At 33.2% G+C, this 21,037-nt stretch overlaps 1 protein-coding gene across 1 annotated transcript in view; it reads left to right on the top strand.

Annotated features, from left to right (window-relative positions):
• Positions 1 to 21,037, top strand: part of LOC107443823 (apolipoprotein B-100) — a gene marked incomplete in the record, with an annotated part of 88,923 nt that overhangs the window by 7,932 nt on the left and 59,954 nt on the right. Inside the window, 3 exon segments of the mRNA XM_043053253.2 lie at positions 4,274 to 4,420; positions 9,324 to 9,451; positions 10,808 to 11,108. Of these exon segments, the coding sequence (XP_042909187.1) occupies positions 4,274 to 4,420; positions 9,324 to 9,451; positions 10,808 to 11,108 (576 nt within the window).

Below are 21,037 nucleotides of genomic sequence, written 5' to 3'. Positions count from 1 at the left end.
GGAAAGAGAAATGGAGTGATCGGTTGGTATCATTGCCGGTAGAGGGCAGTAGATGTCTAGCCGCCGTTGAAAATGATGCATCGCAGTAGGGAAAAGCGCCATTCACAATTGTGCTGCCGTAGACGATGGGTGACTTTACGTATGCAGAAAAAGCAGACATGCATTACATGTACGGCCGTGCAAATGGTAACGGCAGAGCTGCGTTACGAATGTATCGCGCGGAGTATCCTGATCGACGAATGCCGGATCATAGAATTTTTCAACGGTTACATCGTCAACTTTGTGAAACAGGTGCGTTCGACGTCAACAGACATGACGCTGGTCGATTAAGAGCTGTACGCACTCCAAGGCTGGAAGAAAGCATCTTGAACATTGTGGCTGATAGACCCGAGTCAAGCACAAGAACTGTTGCGCGTGACGTAGGTGTGAGTCATCAGACTGTATGCAGAGAGTTAAACGAAAATCGCTTACACCCCTTCCATTTTCAGAAAGTACAAGCATTGAATCCGGCAGATTATCCTCTCCGCGTGAACTTCTGCCTGTGGGTGATGCAGCAATGTGCGTTGCAGTCCTATTTCGTAGGTGATGTGCTATTTACAGATGAAGCGACATTTTCACGCGAGGGTGTCTTTAATGCGCACAATTCCCATGTGTGGGCAACCGATAATCCACATGCAACGCGTCCACATGCGTTTCAACAACGTTTCTGTATTAATGTGTGGGCTGGTATTGTGAACGACTTTTTGATTGGCCCATACTTACTACCCACGCGACTCAGTGGCGGAAGCTATCTTATTTTTCTGAAAGAAGTGTTACCACAACTGCTGCATGATGTTCCGATCGCCATTCGTAACCGCATGTGGTTTCAGCACGATGGGGCGCCAGCACACTTCAGCATTGATGTACGGAATTACCTGAATGCCACGTTTGGTGCTCGATGGATTGGGCGTGGTGGACCAATCCCTTGGCCACCCCGATCTCCCGATTTATCGAGCCTCGATTACTTTTTATGGGGACATCTAAAGCATCTTGTTTATGAGACTCCAGTTGACTCAGATGAGGATCTCGTCGCTCGCATATCTGTAGCTGCTGCAGGTGTGCGTGAAATACCAGGCATCTTTGAACGTGTACGCCAATCGCTCCACCGACGCTGTCAAGCATGTATCGCTTCTGGTGGACGCAATTTTGAACACTTACTGTAAACATGACACTTGTCAACAACGCTTTCAATAAAATCTTTGTTTTTCCTTTCGGCCGTTATTTCTCCAGTTTACGCCTCACCACGTCACTTGCGACTATACATTCCTATACAATAAATCATTGTTACAATGTCCTGTACCTACCATTGAAGTTTGTACCATGAATTCGGGACCACCCTGTATAAACGCGCTATTGTGAACTGTCTGTGCTAAGTGCTTGTGAAAAGTGCTTATTTTGATTTACGTTTTTTAAGAGCCCTTAAAGGTGCTTTTTTTATTCGGGGTTTGTAAAAAGTGATTAATTTTCTATTTTTTAAAATGAGATTTTTTCTTTGCCGGTTCGATTTTCGTTCTAAATTACAAAAAATGCATGATTTTTCTCAATTTTCTCTGTAATATTTATCGGAAACTATGTAAAGTAACTATGTATGATTATGTAAAGTTTTTTAAAATGTTCTTTTGATTTTATGTGTATAAATTTAGAATTTTAAACAATAGACAAAAATAATTTTTTTTACAGTCAGATCGTAATTATGATTTTTTTTTTCGGAAAGCGATTAAAAATATTTTTGAGTGCTTCAAAAGTATTTAAAATGTGCTTATTTTTTGTTGAAAAATCTGGCTACGCATCCTGTTTAAAAACTATAATATCCAATATGTTTGAAAAAGATATTTTTTTAGCACATCACAATACTAATGTTGAAGATCGCAATAGTACGTAAATAGCTTAATAAATAAATAGCTTAATAAATTATTAGCTAACGCAATATGTCAATGAAGTTTCCCTACCGCCAATTTCTTTCTATAACGAAATTGGAATGCTAAATAACATTCAAAATATTTTTCATAGTAGTTTACCCAATAACAATTTTTTTCAGACATTTTTCTTTTCGTCATTTTTTATATACATCTTTCATGATTTCCGCCACTTTTTTTTTTCTTAAGAAAATGGCATTTATTCGTTGTAATTTCCGCGCATTCTCTCATTGGTTTTTGAAATCACTCACTTTATTTTATTCCTTCAAAATGATTCATTTTAAGCACTCCTTTATTAAGTGTGTTACTAATTATTGTAATTATATGCTTAGCGTTTTTTTGTATTATGTTTTTGCAAAAAGGAGGGCACTCTAAACGAATTAAGAATTTCTTAGTTGTTGACTATAAAGAGAATGAGCTAACATTGAGCGGAACCACTAGAAGCATTCTATAGCGGGATTATTTATTTGATAACATAGTGCGTAGAGTTTTTAAAAAGGGCTTGAAGGTGCTTTTTTCAGTGGTGTTTTTAAAAAGTGCTTTATATTGTGGCGTAACTACCACTGCGAAAATTAAACTTCAATTCACTGATATATGAGACATACTAACTTGATTCAACAACGGGGTACCTTTTGATAGATGAAGGTTGGCATGGTCGATAACCCCGCCCCACATTGGTGACCCGGACGTGATTTGATCACGCAGTAACGCCTACTTCGATGGATGATTCACATTGAACAGTTGACTTGCTACTGGTGATAGCGGCATCAGCCCCCTCCTCACTCTGTTGCTGCTCAGTCTCGTCTCGAAGATACACACAACGTCGGCCAGTATACACTCGACTGCTAAAGGCAACACAGGAGCGACCACGTCTGTGAAGTTAATACACCTCTCACATTCAGCACTCAAAAACCCGGTGATCTTAATTCCAGCTCTCCCGGTCTTTCACAAGTGCAGCAACTAAGTGGAAACCGTTCATCGAATTCTATCTCTGATAAAATTCTGGTGGGGGAGTATTGTGGCGTAACTACCACTACGAAAATTAAACATTAATTCACTGGTATATAAGACATGCTAACTTGATTCAATCACGAGATATCTTTTGATAGATGGAGGTTGGCATGGTCGATAACTCCGCCCGCATAATATCAATTTTCGCTACGTGTAATGCAAAAACGTGGTTTTGAAATTGTTTTATTCAACGTTTTCACAATTCATTCCACCACAATTCATTTCGGCGTACCATTGGTCTTTAGCGTATGAAAGCGCCAATCATTTTACATATTTGATGAAATATTTGCGAGTCCGCAAGTGTGTCTGCTGAGATGAGATTCTAGCACTCTCATGTGAAACTCTGCTGCATTCTCAATTTCAGACTTCATATTCTACCCTCTGATATCGAACAGAAAAATCTTTCGATCTTCTTATGGTGGCTAATATAATCAAGAAAAGAGTTCTTTATCTGAAAATAGTTATTTAATCATGATCATGTAAAATCTTTGAAAATTATTTTGCATTTTATTAACACTAGAAAGACTGAAAATTAGTATATACCTATATTGCCCAAAAGCAGTCAAAATGACTGCATTGTGAATGAGTAAATAAATTTGTTTAAAATTAATCTTTAAATTTTTTTTGTTATTTACAGTTACATAACAAGTTATTAATAAATATTAGCAGTAAAAAAAGTTATATATTGTTCAGAATTCTAAGAAATTGTGTCATTATATACACCAATGTTTTTCTAATTGAAATTAAAAATAGTCAAAATGACTTCCTTAGGCAATCTAGTGTAATCTAAACTGCTGTTTGTAGAAAATGCAACACCATGAAAGAATCATCAGAATCAAATGAAATTTAATGCAGAAACGACTTGTACTGATACAAATAAATGATGNATCATGTAAAATCTTTGAAAATTATTTTGCATTTTATTAACACTAGAAAGACTGAAAGTTAGTATAGACCTATATTGCCCAAAAGCAGTCAAAATGACTGCATTGTGAATGTGGAAATAAATTTGTTTAAAATTAATCTTTAAAATTTTTTATATTACAGTTACATAACAAGTTATTAGTAAATATTAACAGTAAAGAAAGTTATATGTAGTTCAGAATTCTAAGAAATTGTGTCATTATATACACCATTGTTTTTCTAATTGAAATTAAAAGCAGTCAAAATGGCTTCCTCAGGCAATCTAGTGTTAATGTATATAGTGCTTAAAAATATTTTGAGTGCTTAAAAAGTACTTCAAAGGTGCTTATATTTTGTTGAAAGATTTGGCTACCCACCCTGGATAACTGTTTAATGTCTTATAGATGCAGACCGATGTCCACGGAGTGTGTCCACTGACAGTAATACCCCTTGACAGAGAGAGAGTGAGGGTCATAAAAGATGTGTCGCAGTGTGTCCCCCCAGGTCATTCCGTGGAACGACCCAGCGTCTCATCTTTATTCTGGGACAAGGTGGGCCAGTTTCTACTCGTACTTCAGTCCATATTTGTATTTTAAACTTTTTAAGATTACATCAAAATTATTTTATTGAATTAGGAGATACCAAAATTTTCTTTAATCCACAGATTTGGTTTCATAGATTTCATTCCACTTTATATTAGGAAGAAAAAAAGTTTTTTTTTCAACATGAACTCATAAATTCATTAATTTAATTTAGGGTTATTATTAAAATAAGTTCTTTCGTTAAAGAGATAATTTACTCACAGAGCGATTGGTAATTAATTTAACTGTACTACTTCTTTGGAATTCTAAATAATTATTTTATAGCCAATATTTAAAAGTTTCAAAAATAAATAGAGCTTGTTGAAATGTAAATATGACTTATTTAACGCCTAATACCGGTATCAAAAATTTCTTTATCCTAATATGGTGTACAGCAAGGCAATATCATGAGTTTACTTTATAGTACTGTACCGGGTTCAAAAATTTTCTAGGGTCTGGGTACCAAGTAAAAGCTGAATTTTATATCCAGCTGGTTCCGGGTAGTAGATAAAATTTAATTTACTACCCGTGTTTTTACCCCCTAATTTACTAGATTACGATTACCCCGTAAAATTATGTTTTAGCACTCGATTACTCGAGCCATCAATATAGTAATTAAGCAAAAAATACCTTTTTTTAATGAACAAGTAATTTACAAGTTATAGTTAAAGACAATCTTATACGCGTTTACATAACTTTAAGTATTTATTAAAGCATAGCTTTAAAAAAATGTAAATTCGAGAATATTAACAGAATAATAACAGACTTAGCTACAACAATAACTGCTGATTATTTTTAATAGTTAGTTATAACATTTATTAATTAACTTTTGTTAAGTGTATAAAATATTTTTTTTAAAGAAATGACTGTATATTGAATGAACTATACAAGAAAGTATGCAATGGAAGTTAGCTCTGTAATTAAATGGAAATTTTATTTCAATAGTTGGAGAAAAAAATTCTTGTCATTTAAAACCCAACTTATATTTTATAACCGTCGTTGAACAGCCGACCCAATTTTTCGGGTTTACGACTACTTATGTTCAATTCCGTAGCCTTGAAATTTGGAACCCAATCCAGAAGACAAGGGGACTCCTGAATGAAGAATTGGGAGAAAATGGGTCCGACTGTACTTGTTTTTAAATTTCTGCAAAAACTTTATTTGCTAATAAATATGTGTAGGGCCGGGATAGCCTGTTTGGTAGGGCACTGAGCCCATGCTCAAAATTTCGTGTTTTCGATCCTAGGCCAGCCGAACACTCCCCGTGTAGTCAATGGTGACTGATGCACATTAAATCTGTCGAGTTGCAAAGTCCTCTGTTCCCATAACAAATCAAACCTCTGGGGGTACTGATCCAGGAGTTTCCTTGTCTTCTGTATTAGTTCAAAATTGCAAGGCTACGGAATTGGACATTAGTCGTAGTAAGCCCAAAAATTGTGTCAGCTGTTCAGCGACAGATATACAATAAAATAAAAAAATAAGTATGAGTAATCATGCATACATTAATTTAGGCTTTCTAAAACAATAAATTCTTCCCACACCTGTAAAACTGTAGGTGGTGACTGTGTTTATTTTATGTTCAAACAAATTCATGTATACAATCTGAACCATAAGTCAGATCTCTCTTAGGAAAGTAAAAAACTTGAAATTCTTACTCTCTGGAACAATCGATATTGTATTTATACGATTGTATTACCTTTTAATTTAGAAGAACATTGTCAACATGAATTTAAGATGATGAGGGTTCAGAGGAAGGAATAAATTCAATTGTGATTTTCTTCAAAGGCCAGCGAATAGAGGAAATGAAGCCTATAATTTGCCTTTATCGAAAGTTACAATAGTCATATTGTTTTTATCCTTTTAAAAAAAATTATTTGTTTCCAGAATCTACAGATTTAATGTAATGTGAGGATTTTTTTCTTCTTTATCTTGACTAGCGAAATGAAGTATATTCTTCTTTGACAAATGCAAACGTGTACTCATTAGAATAATTTTAAAACCGTCGTTGAACAGCCGACTCAATTTTTCTGTATTAAAGACTAATGTTCAACTCCATACTCTTGTCATTTTGAACCCGATCCAGAAGACTAGGGAACTCCTGGATCGAGTATGGGAGAGATTTGCCTTCGTGGAGGACTTTTTGATGGAACTAACCCGCATTTGTGTCACATGGAGAGGGAAACCGCGAAAACATCCCACAGTTAACTTGGCGGTAAGGGGACCCATTATCCGTTTTCCACTGAGGATATTTTACGTCAGCACTGTGGAGGCAGGATGTGAAATTCGTATTGCTGGGGTCCGGATCACCACATTGGAAGGCTCTGTCCCCTGAGCCATCACTGCTCTAACTTAGGAAAAATCTGTTGGAGAAATATTTATAGTTCTCAAAACAGCATTTTTGAGAACCGAAAATAAGTTATTTTTAAGACTGCATTTTGCACAAGTTTTGAGCTATACTCGATTCATGGGACTATCTTTGTGTCTCAGAGTACATTTTTAGAAATCATTATGAGGTATTAAAATACGGTTAAATATTATCAAATTGAGCCCTTTGTTTGGTAAATGTGTTGAAATAATACGGTTTTGTGCTTTACCTAATTTGATGAATTTATTTACCCAATATTTCAGAATGTTTTTTCTACATCCATAAACAAACACTTTCGCAGATTTATTTTTTGCCAGTTTTATGAAAGTGTGAAAATTCTACTCATAATATTTAAAATCTAAAATAAGCGTTAAATCTGATTTTCAGCGAGGCTGTTGTCGATTTGTGAAAAAGGAATTCTGTTTTTGTAGGTAGGTAGGTAATTTATTTATGCAGATGCTGCATAATGGGCTACTGGCGACGGTCTGGGAAGCATCAATGAGAATGATCCGAAGACATGCCATCACAATTTCGAGTCTCTGCAGAGGGGATGGCTCCCCTGGTTTAGTAGCCCGACGATCTGTGCGTGAAGTCGAGCACTTTACTGTAGAACAATTTAACGAGGAACCATACCGCGCACCCTCGGTTCCTACGTAGGCCGATCAAAGTGGTCACCCAACCGCTTACTGACAACAGCCAGTGAAGCTTGACTTCGGTGTTCTACTGGGAGCCGTGTCTTTACGATCAGCCCACTGCAGGACATTCTGTTTTTGTAAAAATATTGAGATGATATTGATAATAATAGATAATGAAAAAAAAATTGCGATTGATCAGTTATAATATATTTTGCGAAGCATTCTTTTTAAGTTTATGTATTTTTTAAGGGATTAGATAACGCACTTCACCAATTAAAAAACTTGTATAAACAACCTTCAGTGACAATGATAGAAAAACCTTTTTCTTTACTCTCTTTAAATGAAGGTAAATTATATATGAAATCAATGCGACTGTAAAATCTAGTTTTAATACATTAAAATTAGTAGTAGTAGTATTACAGTTGGATCCTGATTAAACGAATTTATAGAAACCGAAAATATTATTCGCTAATCGAGGATAATTCGTAATATCGAGAGCAAAAAAAAAAAAAACAAATTTACTATCCTTATGAAAAATCTGGAGACATCACTAATAAGCAAATACACAAAATGAATAGAAATCTCTTTCAGTTTTTATTCAGGAACTTAAAATACAACGAATGATGCATTCATTTGAAATGTTAAAGCATTTCGTGAGTAAGGTTTGCTTATTTCTTACTTTAATAAAAGTTCTTTTTTCGACGTCGGGAAGAGAAGAAATTGACATATTGGCTGCATTAGGTAAGTTTTCACTGTTCCTTGCAAAGCATCGGAAAAGGTAACAGTTTTCACTGCAGATTCATTATAATCAATTTCTGTGTCGCTATTCATTGTTTCCTATTAATCTAATTCAATAACTTCATAAAATTCGTTAAATCGCAAAATTCGGTAACAGTTTGTCAAACCAGGATTTTTTAAAACGGGATTCGTTAAATTGGGGTTGGACTGTATTTATTAATTTTATGTTTATTTTTTTATTTGCAAAACGATATTGATCTGTTCAAAATGAATAATGGTTTTCCGCTCTAAATTTTTTACCACTGAAGGTGATTTTTTTTTTCATTCTATCTTCATTTAATTTATTTTGTATGTTTCTATTTTCTGTTCATTCTTTCTTTCTGTATATTTTGCACTCTAATAAAAAAAATTGTTTTGCGTAAGCCAGCAGTTTTATTTTCTTTAAATAAGAATGAGTTTCAAATTGTGCTTGTTCAAATTGTTCTAATACTATGAATCGTAAGATAATTGTGTTGAGAATAAACAAATATTACCCAGCAGTGGAAAACCGGATCCGGATTATTCGAATTGTCCGACATTTGTCCGACGTTTGTCATTGTCCGACATTTATCCGACATTGACACTGAACATTTGTCCGACGGGTTCAAATAATAACTGGGTACTGAAAATCTGGCAGGATACCCAGTGCATCTCTACTTTATCATCTACTTTATTTTTTAATAATAATTAAAATCAGAATCGTAATACCACGATTTTTGTATCCGACTCGCACACTGCTTACATAAAAAATGTTCAGTAATAAACGGGTCATGAGATAGAATTTTCTTTTCGTTGAGCTAACCGTGGAGAATTTTCGTGGTTTTTACTCCGTGTAACGCAACTGTGTGCTAGCTCCATTGAAAAATCCTGCACGAAAGCTAGTTTTTCAAAATGCTTGATCTAGGTGTTCCCTTGTCTTCTGGGTTGGGTTCCAAACTATAAGATTAAGGAATTGTAAACTCAGAATTGGGTCGGCCGTTCAATGCCGGATAAAAAAAAAATAGTGGAAGTCGAGTAAGTATCGAAACACTTCGGCTAAGATGAACCAAATAATGGGTTATGATACATGACTGGTAAATACTGTATTTTGTTTCAGATTTCTGTTGGACACGCATTTAACTCTACGACGGATTGTGAGCATCGAGTGGACACATCTGAGAAAAAGATTGTGAGTGTCCATTGCAGAGAGACGCATATTGGAGGATCATTGCACATTAGCATTTTGTAAGAGTCCTTTTTTTATAGAACGCATGAAATCTTCATTTAATTTTCACAAAACCCCCTCCACTTGTATGAACGTAATATGTAAAAATAATTATAGAACATTTATCCTTCGTTGTAAAAAATAAGGTGTCTAACTCTTGATGTTTCTATACATCTAAACTAAATCATCCCTAGATATTGTTTTTTACAAAATACTAACGGTAAATATTTAAATTCTATACAAGAGGAATTGAATGACCTTCACACACATACAGCTGAGATAAATATTAATTACATGAAGATAACGTTAAAATGCCACAAGGTTAAGAGCATTTCGACCAAATTTTTTGTTTTAAGTGGTAGTCTCAAATTCATTAAATAAACGTTAAAATTTAAGTTATTTTTAACTTGAAAATGACCATTTTTGCCCTTATTTTGACTATGGCGAATTTCGTAACCAATTTTTGACGTAATTTTACCCAAGTGTAGGTTTCTTTTTTAACGCATTTTTTGAATTATTTTAATCAAATTATTAGCGTTTATTTTCGGTTATACATTTATTTATAAATTTCGTTTTTTTACCTTGAATATTAAAATTTTTTTAACGCTATCTTTTGTTTTGAGTTTAGTGAATTTCTTAAATTGAAATTAGATTAGTTTTGACATGTTCGTACAATTTCTAACGCATTCAGTTTTCACTTTAGGATCAGAAATTTCCAGTAGTTCATTATCTGGATTTGAAAGAGATCTTTCTTAACCTAACTTTATCAAGCATATTTTTTTTTTCAAATTCACATAAAAAACATTCAAATTAAAAATATTATCTAAAAAAAGAGCTCCTTCAAATATTTTTTAATGTGTTATATTTATCAATATTTTTCAAGCTAATGACATATAATAGTTTTTATCCATAAATATTAATTTCTTATTTTAGTTGCGAATTTAACAGATTTTTAAAATATGAGAGGTGCAATTTCTGAGTTTTCGTGCATAGCTTTCCTAATTCTAAAACGTATAAAACGTAATTATACCACTCACAATACTTAAAGTTCATGAATCTGTACTGGTTTTATGTTTATGAATCTGTACTATCTGGTACTCTGCATAGTATAGCTATGTACTATGTTACTTGTTGTATTTTGACGTAATTTTATAACTATATAACTATATGGTAACTAGTATATATAACTATATAACTAGTATAACTATATGGTATATACTATGTATATACCATATAGTTATACTATATGGTATAGTTATACTATATGGTAATACCGATTTTTTATATTTAAATGAAACTCAAATAGACATACAGCCATACAAAGCTTATTACTATGTATGACTGTGCACTATAGGCTTGTTTTTCTTTTCTTTCAGACACACTATGAAGTTAATGAGAGCAGCTCCTCGTGCAGAAAAAGTCTATCAGCCAGAGTTAAAACTCAAAAAGAGTGTTCTATTTGAGTTTGAGTCTATCATTCAGCCATGCCAATCAGAGGGCATTACTATGCTCAGTCAATTAGTCAGAGATTCTGCCGAAGAAATGAAACTTTCAACCCTCTCCTTGTTCACTGATTTCGTGGCGTGGATGGAATCGTGCACTGACCTCCGTCCGATACTGGACTCTGTTTTGTCTTGCTCTAACATGCCTGGCGAGGAGTGTTCACCACATGAAAAGGTATGAAAGGTTATTTTGACTTTTTTTTCTTGTTATTTTGACTTTCTAGGAACCCAAAAGAATAAAAGTCACGCAGTTATCGTTAGATTGTCGTTGATAAAATATCGTTAGAATTGACTAGCAATATCGTTAAGGTTTTGGTATTTTTTTGCAGACCAAAAGAATTTTTAGACTGGGTCGAAAATTCTAGAACTACTACGATTGACTGGTTCGAATTCTGTAATTACAGAATTCCTAGGATGTAATTACAGAATTCGAATTACATCCTAGGAACAAGTAAATGGTTCAGTTACTCCTAGGTTTGACTGGTTCAGGTATTCCTAGGATTGACTGGTTCAGTTATTCCTAGGATTGACTGGTTCAGTTATTCCTAGGAATAACTGAATCTTAAGTTTCCGGGAACCCCAGATCGGGCACTTTCACTCTAGTCTAGAGTGAAAGTAGAATTGACCGAATTACATTTTCCGGAAGGTCCGGTTTAGTTGAATGGACTGGTAATGATTTATCCGAAGTTACAAAAAATGTAGCTCTTAGGATTTTATCTTAGGATTGTTTTGGTTGCACCTAGGTTGTTTCAGTTCTCGAAAAGATTAGATAACAGTCTAAGAGTAAAAGATTAGATAACATTAGATTGACTGTTTTAGGACAATCTAATCGTCCGAAAATTATCTTAATTTCTTAATTAATCTTGTTACTCGTGTAAGTAAAGTAGTAAAGCGCCCGTTCTGATGGGGCACTTTATGGAAATAAAGGGTGATTTGGATATTTTATATATCCAAATCAATTTGATCATTACCATATATTTTTGGATATATTAGACAGTGATATTTTAATGCATTGGAAAAAAAAACTTTTTTTGAAGGCTTTGGGCATGCTTTATCTGAGATGTATATTGTTTGTATTGTTTTGTATCTACTGATCAAATTTCATTAAAATCGGTCTAAATTGTTCTAGATTGTTCTGACCGGTTTTGTATTGTTCTAGAATAGTAATCGAACAAGTCCGAAAATTCTCTCAATTTTTTACACTAGTGTGAGTATTTGAATAAAGCGCCCGTTCCGCTGTGGTTAAGTAAGCACTTTATGGAAACAAAGGGTGATTTTATATCATATTAGATCGTGATATTTTAATGCAATGTCCATTGGAAAAACTTGACTAGGATTGACTGGTTTAGTTAATCTTAGGATAGACTGGCTTAGTTAATCCCAGGATTGACTAGTTTAATTTATCTTAGGATTGACTGTTTTGGTTAGACCCAGGATAGACTGTTTTAGTTAATCCAATTGGCTGGCTTATTTATTCCTAGTATTGATCGGTCTTAGCATCCTAAGACATCCAAGGATAGACTAGTTTATTTGATAATAAGATTGACTGATTTTGTTAGTCCTAGAATAGACTAGATTAGTTTATCTTAGGATTTACTGTTTTGGTTAGACACAGAATTGACTGTTTTAGTTAATCCAATTGGCTGGTTTAGTTAAGTCCTAGGATCCTAGGTCATGCAAGGATTGACTAGTTTAGTTAATCCTAGAATTGTCTAGTTAATTATGATAATGATTGTGCGGTTTAGTTAAATCGAGAATTGGCTTTTGGCTTCTTGGTCTTGAGAAATAAAAAATGTAACTTTCGATTTTTGATACTCAAAATATCAATCTTTAAATGGTTATTTGTTTTTGTATTGCATTGTTATGTATCTACAGATCAAATTTCAATAAAATTGGTCCAGTAGTTCCAGACTAGTAATCGACCAAGTCCGAAAATTCTTATAATTTCTTACTCTAGTGTGTGTATATTGAATAAAGCTCCCGTTCCGTTGGGGTTAAGTAATAAAAGAAAAGGTGATTTGATGTCATATTAGATTGTGTTATTTTAATGCCCACAGGAAAAACTTGACTAGGATTGACTGGTTTAGTTAATCCCAAGATTGACTGATTTAGTTAATCTTTGATTGGTTTAGTTAATCCCAGGATTGACTAAATAGTTTATCTTAGGATTGACTGTTTTGGTTAGACTTAGGATTGACTGATTTAGTTAATCTTTGACTGGTTTCGTTTCCCAGGATTGACTAGTTTAGTTTATCTTAGGATTGACTGTTTTGGTTCGCCCTAGGATTGACTGTTTTAGTTAATTCTAAAATTGACTGTTTTAGTTAATCCAATAGGCTGGTTTAGTTAAACCTAGTATTGATCGGTCCTAGGATCCTAGGTCATCCAAGGATTGACTAGTTTAGTTAATCCTAGGATTGTCTGGTTAATTATGACAATGATGGTCCAGTTAAATTAAATCTAGAATTGACTGGTTTAGTTAAAGAGAAATTAAAAATGTAACTTTTGATTTTTGATACTCAAAATAGCAATTTTTGAATGGTTATTTGTTTTTGTATCTACAGATCAAATTTCATTAAAATCGTCCAGTAGTTCTAGACTAGTAATCGACCAAGTACGAAAATTCTCATAATTTCTTACTCTAGTGTGTGTATATTGAATAATGCACCCGCTCCGATGGGGTTAAGTAAGCACTAAATGGAAACAAAAGGTGACTAGGATTAACAGGTTTAGTTAATCCCAGGATTGACCGGTTCAGTTGATCCAATTGGCTGGTTTAGTTAATCCTAGTATTGATCCGTCCAAGGATCCTAGGTCATCCAAGGATTGACTAGTTTAGTTAATCTTGGGATTGACTAGTTTAGTTAATTCAGGATTTACTAGTTTAGTTTATCTTAGGCTTGACAGTTTTGGTTTGTCCCAGGATTGACTGTTTTAGTTAAATCTAACATTGACTGTTTTAGTTAATCCATTTGCCTGGTTCAGTTAATCCTAGGATTGATCGATCCAAGGATCCTATTTCATCCAAGGATTGACTAGTTTTAATAATCTGGGGATTGTCAGATTAATTATGATAATGATTGTGCGGTTTAGTTAAATCGAGAATTCACAGGCTTAGGTAATGAGAAATAGAAAATATAATTTTTGATTTTTGATACTCAAAATAGCAATTTTTGAATCGTTAGTTGTTTTTGTATTGTATTGTTATGTATCTACACATTAAATTTCATTAAAATCAAATCAGTCTAGTAGTTCTGGACGAGTAATCAAACAAGTTAGAAAATTCTCTTAATTTCTTACACGTGTACTTTAAGTAAGCACTTTAAGGAAACAAAGGGTGATTTGATGTCAAATTAGATCGTGATATTTTAATGCATTGTCCATTGGAAAAATTAGACTAGGATTGACTTGTTTAGTTAATCACAAATTGACTGGTTTAGTTAATCCCAGGATTGATTGTTTAGTTAATTCAGAATTGACTGGTTTAATTACTCCTAGGATTGACTGGTTTAGTTAATCCTAGGATTTACTGGTTTAATTAATCCTAGGATTGACTGGTTTAGTTAATTCAGGATTTACTAGTTTAATTTATCTTAGGATTGACTGTTTTGGTTTGGCCCAGGATTGACTGTTTTAGTTAAATCTAACATTGACTGTTTTAGTTAATCCATTTACCTGGTTCAGTTAATCCTTAAATTGATCGGTCCTAGGATCCTTTTTCACCCAAAGGATTGACTAGTTTAAATAATCTGGGGATTGTCTGATTAATTTAGATAATGATTGTGCGGTTTATTAAATCGAGAATTTACTGGCTTAGGTAATGAGAAATAGAAAATATAATTTTTGATACTCAAAATAGCAATTTTTTAAACGTGTGACTTTTTAATTTAACCCAATGGGCTGGGTTAGTTTATCCTAGTATTGATCCGTCCAAGGATCCTAGGTCATCCAAGCATTGACTAGTTTAGTTAATCCTTGGATTGTCTGGTTTATTATGATAATGATGGTCCGGTTAAGTTAAATCTGGAATTAACTGGTTTAGGTAATGAGAAATTAAAAATGTAACTTTTGATTTTTCATGCCCAAAATAGCAATATTTGAATGGTTATTTGTTTTTGTACTGTTATGTATATTGTTCGATAAAGCCCGAAAATTCTTATAATTCCTTACACTAGTGTGTGTATATTGAAAAAAGCGCCCGTTACGATGTAGTTAAGTAAGCACTAAATGGAAACAAAAGGTGATTTGATGTCAAATTAGATCGTGATATTTTAATGCATTGTCCATTGGAAAAATTAGACTAGGATTGACTGGTTTAGTTAATCACAAATTGACTGGTTTAGTTAATCCCAGGATTGATTGTTTAGTTAATTCAGAATTGACTGGTTTAGTTACTCCTAGGATTGACTGGTTTAGTTAATCCTAGGATTTACTGGTTTAATTAATCCTAGGATTGACTGGTTTAGTTAATTCAGGATTTACTAGTTTAATTTATCTTAGGATTGACTGTTTTGGTTTGGCCCAGGATTGACGGTTTTAGTTAAATCTAACATTGACTGTTTTAGTTAATCCATTTGCCTGGTTCAGTTAATCCTTGGATTGATCGGTCCTAGGATCCTTTTTCATCCAAAGGATTGACTAGTTTAAATAATCTGGGGATTGTCTGATTAATTTAGATAATGATTGTGCGGTTTATTAAATCGAGTATTCACTGGCTTATTTAATGAGAAATAGAAAATATAATTTTTTATTTTTGATACTCAAAATAGCCATTTTTGAATCGTGTGACTTTTTAAGTTAACCCAATTGGCTGGCTTAGTTAAGCCTAGTATTGATCAGTCCTAGAATCCTAGGTCTTCCAAGGATTGACTCAAGGATTGACTAGTTTAGTTAATACTAAGATTGTCTGGTTAATTTTCATAATGATGGTTTGGTTTATCTAAATCTAGAATTACCTGGTTTAGGAAAAGAGAAATTAAAAATGTAACTTTTGATTTTTGATACTCAAAATAGCAATTTTTGAATGGTTATTTGTTTTTGTAATGTTATGTATATTGTTCTACCAAGTCCGAAAATTTTCTTAATTTCTTACACTAGTGTATATTGAATAAAGCTCCCGTTCCTATGGGGTTGAGAAAGCACTTCATGGAAACAAAGGGTGATTTGATGTCATATTAGATCGTGATATTTTAATGCATTGTCCATAGGAAAAACTTGAGTAGGATTGACTGGTTCAGTTAATCCTAGGATTGACTGGTATAGTTAATCTCAAGATTGACGGGTTTAGTTACTCCTAGGATTGGTTTAGTTACTCCAAGGATTGACTGGTTTAGTTAATCCTACGATTGAATAGTTTAGTTTATCTTAGGATTGACTGTTTTGGTTAGACCCTGGATTGACTGTTTTAGTTAATCCAAATAGCTGCTTTAGTTAAGCCTAGTATTGATCGGTCCTAGGATCCTAAGTCATCCAAGGATTTACCAGTTCACTTAATTTACTAGTTTAGGAATGTCTGGTTAATTAGGATAATGATTGTGCAGTTTAGTTTAATCGAGAATTGACTGATTTAGGTAATGAGAAATAAAAAGCGCAACTTTTGATTTTTGATACTCAAAATAGCAATTGTTGAATGGTTATTTGTTTTTGTATTGTATTGTTATGTATCTACAGATCAAATTTCATTAAAATCGGTCCAGTTGTTGCAGACTAGTAATCGACCCAGTCCGAAAATTTTCTTACTCTGGTGTGTGTATATTGAATAAAGCACCCGCTCCGATGGGATTAAGTAAGCACTAAATGGAAACAAAAGGTGATTTGATGTCAAATTAGATCTTGATATTTTAATACATTGTCCATTGGAAACACTAGATTAGGATTGACTGGTTGAGTTATTCACAAATTGACTGGTTTAGTTAATCCCAGGATTGATTGTTAATTCAGAATTGACTGGTTTAGTTTCTCCTAGGATTGACTGGATTAATTAATCTTAGAATTGACTGGTATAGTTAATCCTAGGATTGACTGTTTTAGTTAATTCAGGATTTACTAGTTTAGTTTATCTTACGATTGACTGTTTTGGTTTGTCCCAGGATTTACTAGTTTAGTTTATCTTACGATTGACTGTTTTGGTTAGTCCCAGGATTAACTGGTTTAATTAATCCCGGGATTGACCGGTTTAGTTAATCCAATCGGCTGGGTTAGTTAATCCTGGTATTGATCCGTCCTAGGATCCTAGGTCATCCAAGGATTGACTAGTTTAGTTAATCCTTGGATTGTCTGGTTAATTATGATAATGATGGTCCGGTTAAGTTAAATCTGGAATTAACTGGTTTAGGTAATGAGAAATTAAAAATGTAACTTTTGATTTTTCATGCTAAAATAGCAATTTTTGAATGGTTTTTGTATTGTTATGTATATTGTTCGATAAAGCCCGAAAATTCTTATAATTCCTTACACTAGTGTGTGTATATTAAAAAAAGCGCCCGTTACGATGTAGTTAAGTAAGCACTAAATGGAAACAAAAGGTGATTNAAGGATTAACTGAACCAGGCAAATGGATTAACTAAAACAGTCAATGTTAGATTTAACTAAAACAGTCAATCCTGGGCCAAACCAAAACAGTCAATCCTAAGATAAACTAAACTAGTAAATCCTGAATTAACTAAACCAGTCAATCCTAGGATTAATTAAACCAGTCAATCCTAGGATTAACTAAACCAGTCAATCCTCAGAGTAACTAAACCAGTCAATTCTGAATTAACTAAACAATTAATCCTGGGATTAACTAAACCAGTCAATTTGTGATTAACTAAACCAGTCAATTTGTGATTAACTAAACCAGTCAATCCTAGTCTAATTTTTACAATGGACAATGCATTAAAATATCACGATCTAATTTGACATCAAATCACCCTTTGTTTCCATTTAGTGCTTACTTAACTACATCGTAACGGGTGCTTTTTTCAATATACACACACTAGTGTAAGGAATTATAAGAATTTTCGGGCTTTATCGAACAATATACATAACAATACAAAAACAAATAACCATTCAAAAATTGCTATTTTGAGCATGAAAAATCAAAAGTTACATTTTTAACTTCTCATTACCTAAACAAGTTAATTCCAGATTTAACTTAACCGGACCATCATTATCATAATTAATCAGACAATCCAAGGATTAACTAAACTAGTCAATCCTTGGAAGACCTAGGATCCTAGGACGGATCAATACTAGGATTAACTAACCCAGCCAATTGGATTAACTAAACCAGTCAATCCTATGAGTAACTAAACCAGTCAATTCTGAATTAACTAAACAATCAATCCTGGGATTAACTAAACCAGTCAATTTGTGATTAACTAAACCAGTCAATCCTAGTCTAATTTTTCCAATGGACAATGCATTAAAATATCACGATCTAATTTGACATCAAATCACCTTTTGTTTCCATTTAGTGCTTACTTAACTACATCGTAACGGGCGCTTTTTTCAATATACACACACTAGTGTAAGGAATTATAAGAATTTTCGGGCTTTATCGAACAATATACATAACAATACAAAAACAAATAACCATTCAAAAATTGGTATTTGGAGCATGAAAAATCAAAAGTTACATTTTTAATTTCTCATTACCTAAACCAGTTAATTCCAGTTTTAAATTAACCGGACCATCATTATCATAATTAACCAGACAATCCAAGGATTAACTTGGATGACCTAGGATCCTAGGACGGATCAATACTAGGATTAACTAACCCAGCCGATGGGATTAACTAAACCGGTCAATCCTGAGATTATCTAAACCAGTTAATCCTCGGACTAACCAAAACAGTCAATCATAAGATAAACTAAACTAGTAAATCCTGAATTAACTAAACCAGTCAAGCCTAGGATTAACTAAACCAGTCAATTCTAAGATTAATTAATCCAGTCAATCGTAGGAGAAACTAAACCAGTCAATTCTGAATTAACTAAACAATCAATCCTAGGATTAACTAAACCAGTCAATCGTAGTCAAGTTTTTCCCATGGACAATGCATTAAAATATCACGATCCAGTATAACATCAAATCACCCTTTGTTTCCATAAAGTGCTTACTTAATCCCATCGGAGCGGGTGCTTTATTAATATACACACACCAGAGTAAGAAATTATGAGAATTTTCGGACTGGGTCGATTACTAGTCTGCAACTACTGGACTGATTTTAATGAAATTTGATCTGTAGATACATAACAATACAATACAAAAACAAATAACCATTCAACAATTGCTATTTTGAATATCAAAAATCAAAAGTTGCGTTTTTTATTTCTCATTACCTAAATCAGTCAATTCTCGATTAAACTAAACTGCACAATCATTATCCTAATTAACCAGACAATCCTAAATTAGTAAATTAACTAAACTGGTAAATCCTTGGATGACTTAGGATCCTAGGACCGATCAATACTAGGCTTAACTAAAGCAGCCAATTGGATTAACTAAAACAGTCAATCCAGGGTCTATCCAAAACAGTCTATCCTAAGATAAACAAAACTATTCAATCCTTGGAGTAGTCAGTCCTTGGAGTAGCTAAACCAGTCAATCCTAGGAGTAACTGAACCCGTCAATCTTGAGATTAACTATACCAGTTAATCCTAGATTAACTGAACCTGTCAATCCTACTCAAGTTTTTCCTATGGACAATGCATTAAAATATCACGATCTAATATGACATCAAATCACCCTTTGTTTCCATAAAGTGCTTACTCAACCCCATAGGAACGGGAGCTTTATTCAATATACACTAGTGTAAGAAATTAAGAGAATTTTCGGACTTGGTAGAACAATATACATAACATTACAAAAACAAATAACCATTCAAATATTACTATTTTTAATATCAAAAATCAAAAGTTACATTTTTAATTTCTCTTTACCTAAACCAGGTAATTCTAGATTTAGATAAACCAAAAAATCATTATGAAAATTAACCACACATTATGAAATTTAATTATGTTTTGGTTATATCCAGGAGTGACTTTTTAAGTTAACCCAATTGGCTGGTTTAGTTAAGCCTAGTATTGATCAGTCCTAGAATCCTAGGTCTTCCAAGGATTGACTAGTTTAGTTAATACTAAGATTGTCTGGTTAATTTTCATAATGATTTTTTGGTTTATCTAAATCTAGAACTACCTGGTTTAGGTAAAGAGAAATTAAAAATGTAACTTTTGATTTTTGATACTCAAAATAGCAATTTTTGAATGGTTATTTGTTTTTGTAATGTTATGTATATTGTTCTACCAAGTCCGAAAAATCTCTTAATTTCTTACACCAGTGTATATTGAATAAAGCTTCCGTTGCTATGGGGTTGAGTAAGCACTTTATGGAAATTTTGAATCGTTAGTTGTTTTTGTATTGTTATGTATCTACACATTAAATTTCATTAAAATCAAATCAGTCCCGTAGTTCTGGACTAGTAATCAAACAAGTTTGAAAATTTCTATTAATTTCTTACACGTGTACTTTAAGTAAGCACTTTATGGAAACAAAGGGTGATTTGATGTCAAATTAGATCGTGATATTTTAATACATTATCCATTGGAGAAATTAGACAAGGATTAACTGGTTTAGTTAATCCCAGGATTGACCGGTTTAGTTAATCCAATCGACTTGGTTAGTTAATCCTAGTATTGATCCGTCCTAGGATCCTAGGTCATCCAAGGATTGACTAGTTTAGTTAATCCTTGGATTGTCTGGTTAATTATGATAATGATGGTCCGGTTAAGTTAAATCTGGAATTAACTGGTTTAGGAAATGAGAAATTAAAAATGTAACTTTTGATTTTTCATGCTCAAAATAGCAATTTTTGAATGGTTATTTGTTTTTGTATTGTTATGTATATTGTTCGATAAAACCCGAAAATTCTTATAATTCCTTACAATAGTGTGTGTATATTGAAAAAAGCACCCGTTACGATGTAGTTAAGTAAGCACTAAATGGAAACAAAAGTTGATTTGAAGTCAAATTAGATCGTGATATTTTAATGCATTATCCATTGTAAAAATTAGACTAGGATTGACTGGTTTAGTTAATCACAAATTGACTGGTTTAGTTAA

This window comes from Parasteatoda tepidariorum, chromosome 3, assembly GCF_043381705.1.
Source record: "Parasteatoda tepidariorum isolate YZ-2023 chromosome 3, CAS_Ptep_4.0, whole genome shotgun sequence".
Taxonomy (NCBI): Eukaryota; Metazoa; Arthropoda; class Arachnida; order Araneae; family Theridiidae; genus Parasteatoda; species Parasteatoda tepidariorum.
This window is presented reverse-complemented; position numbering and strand designations above follow the sequence as displayed.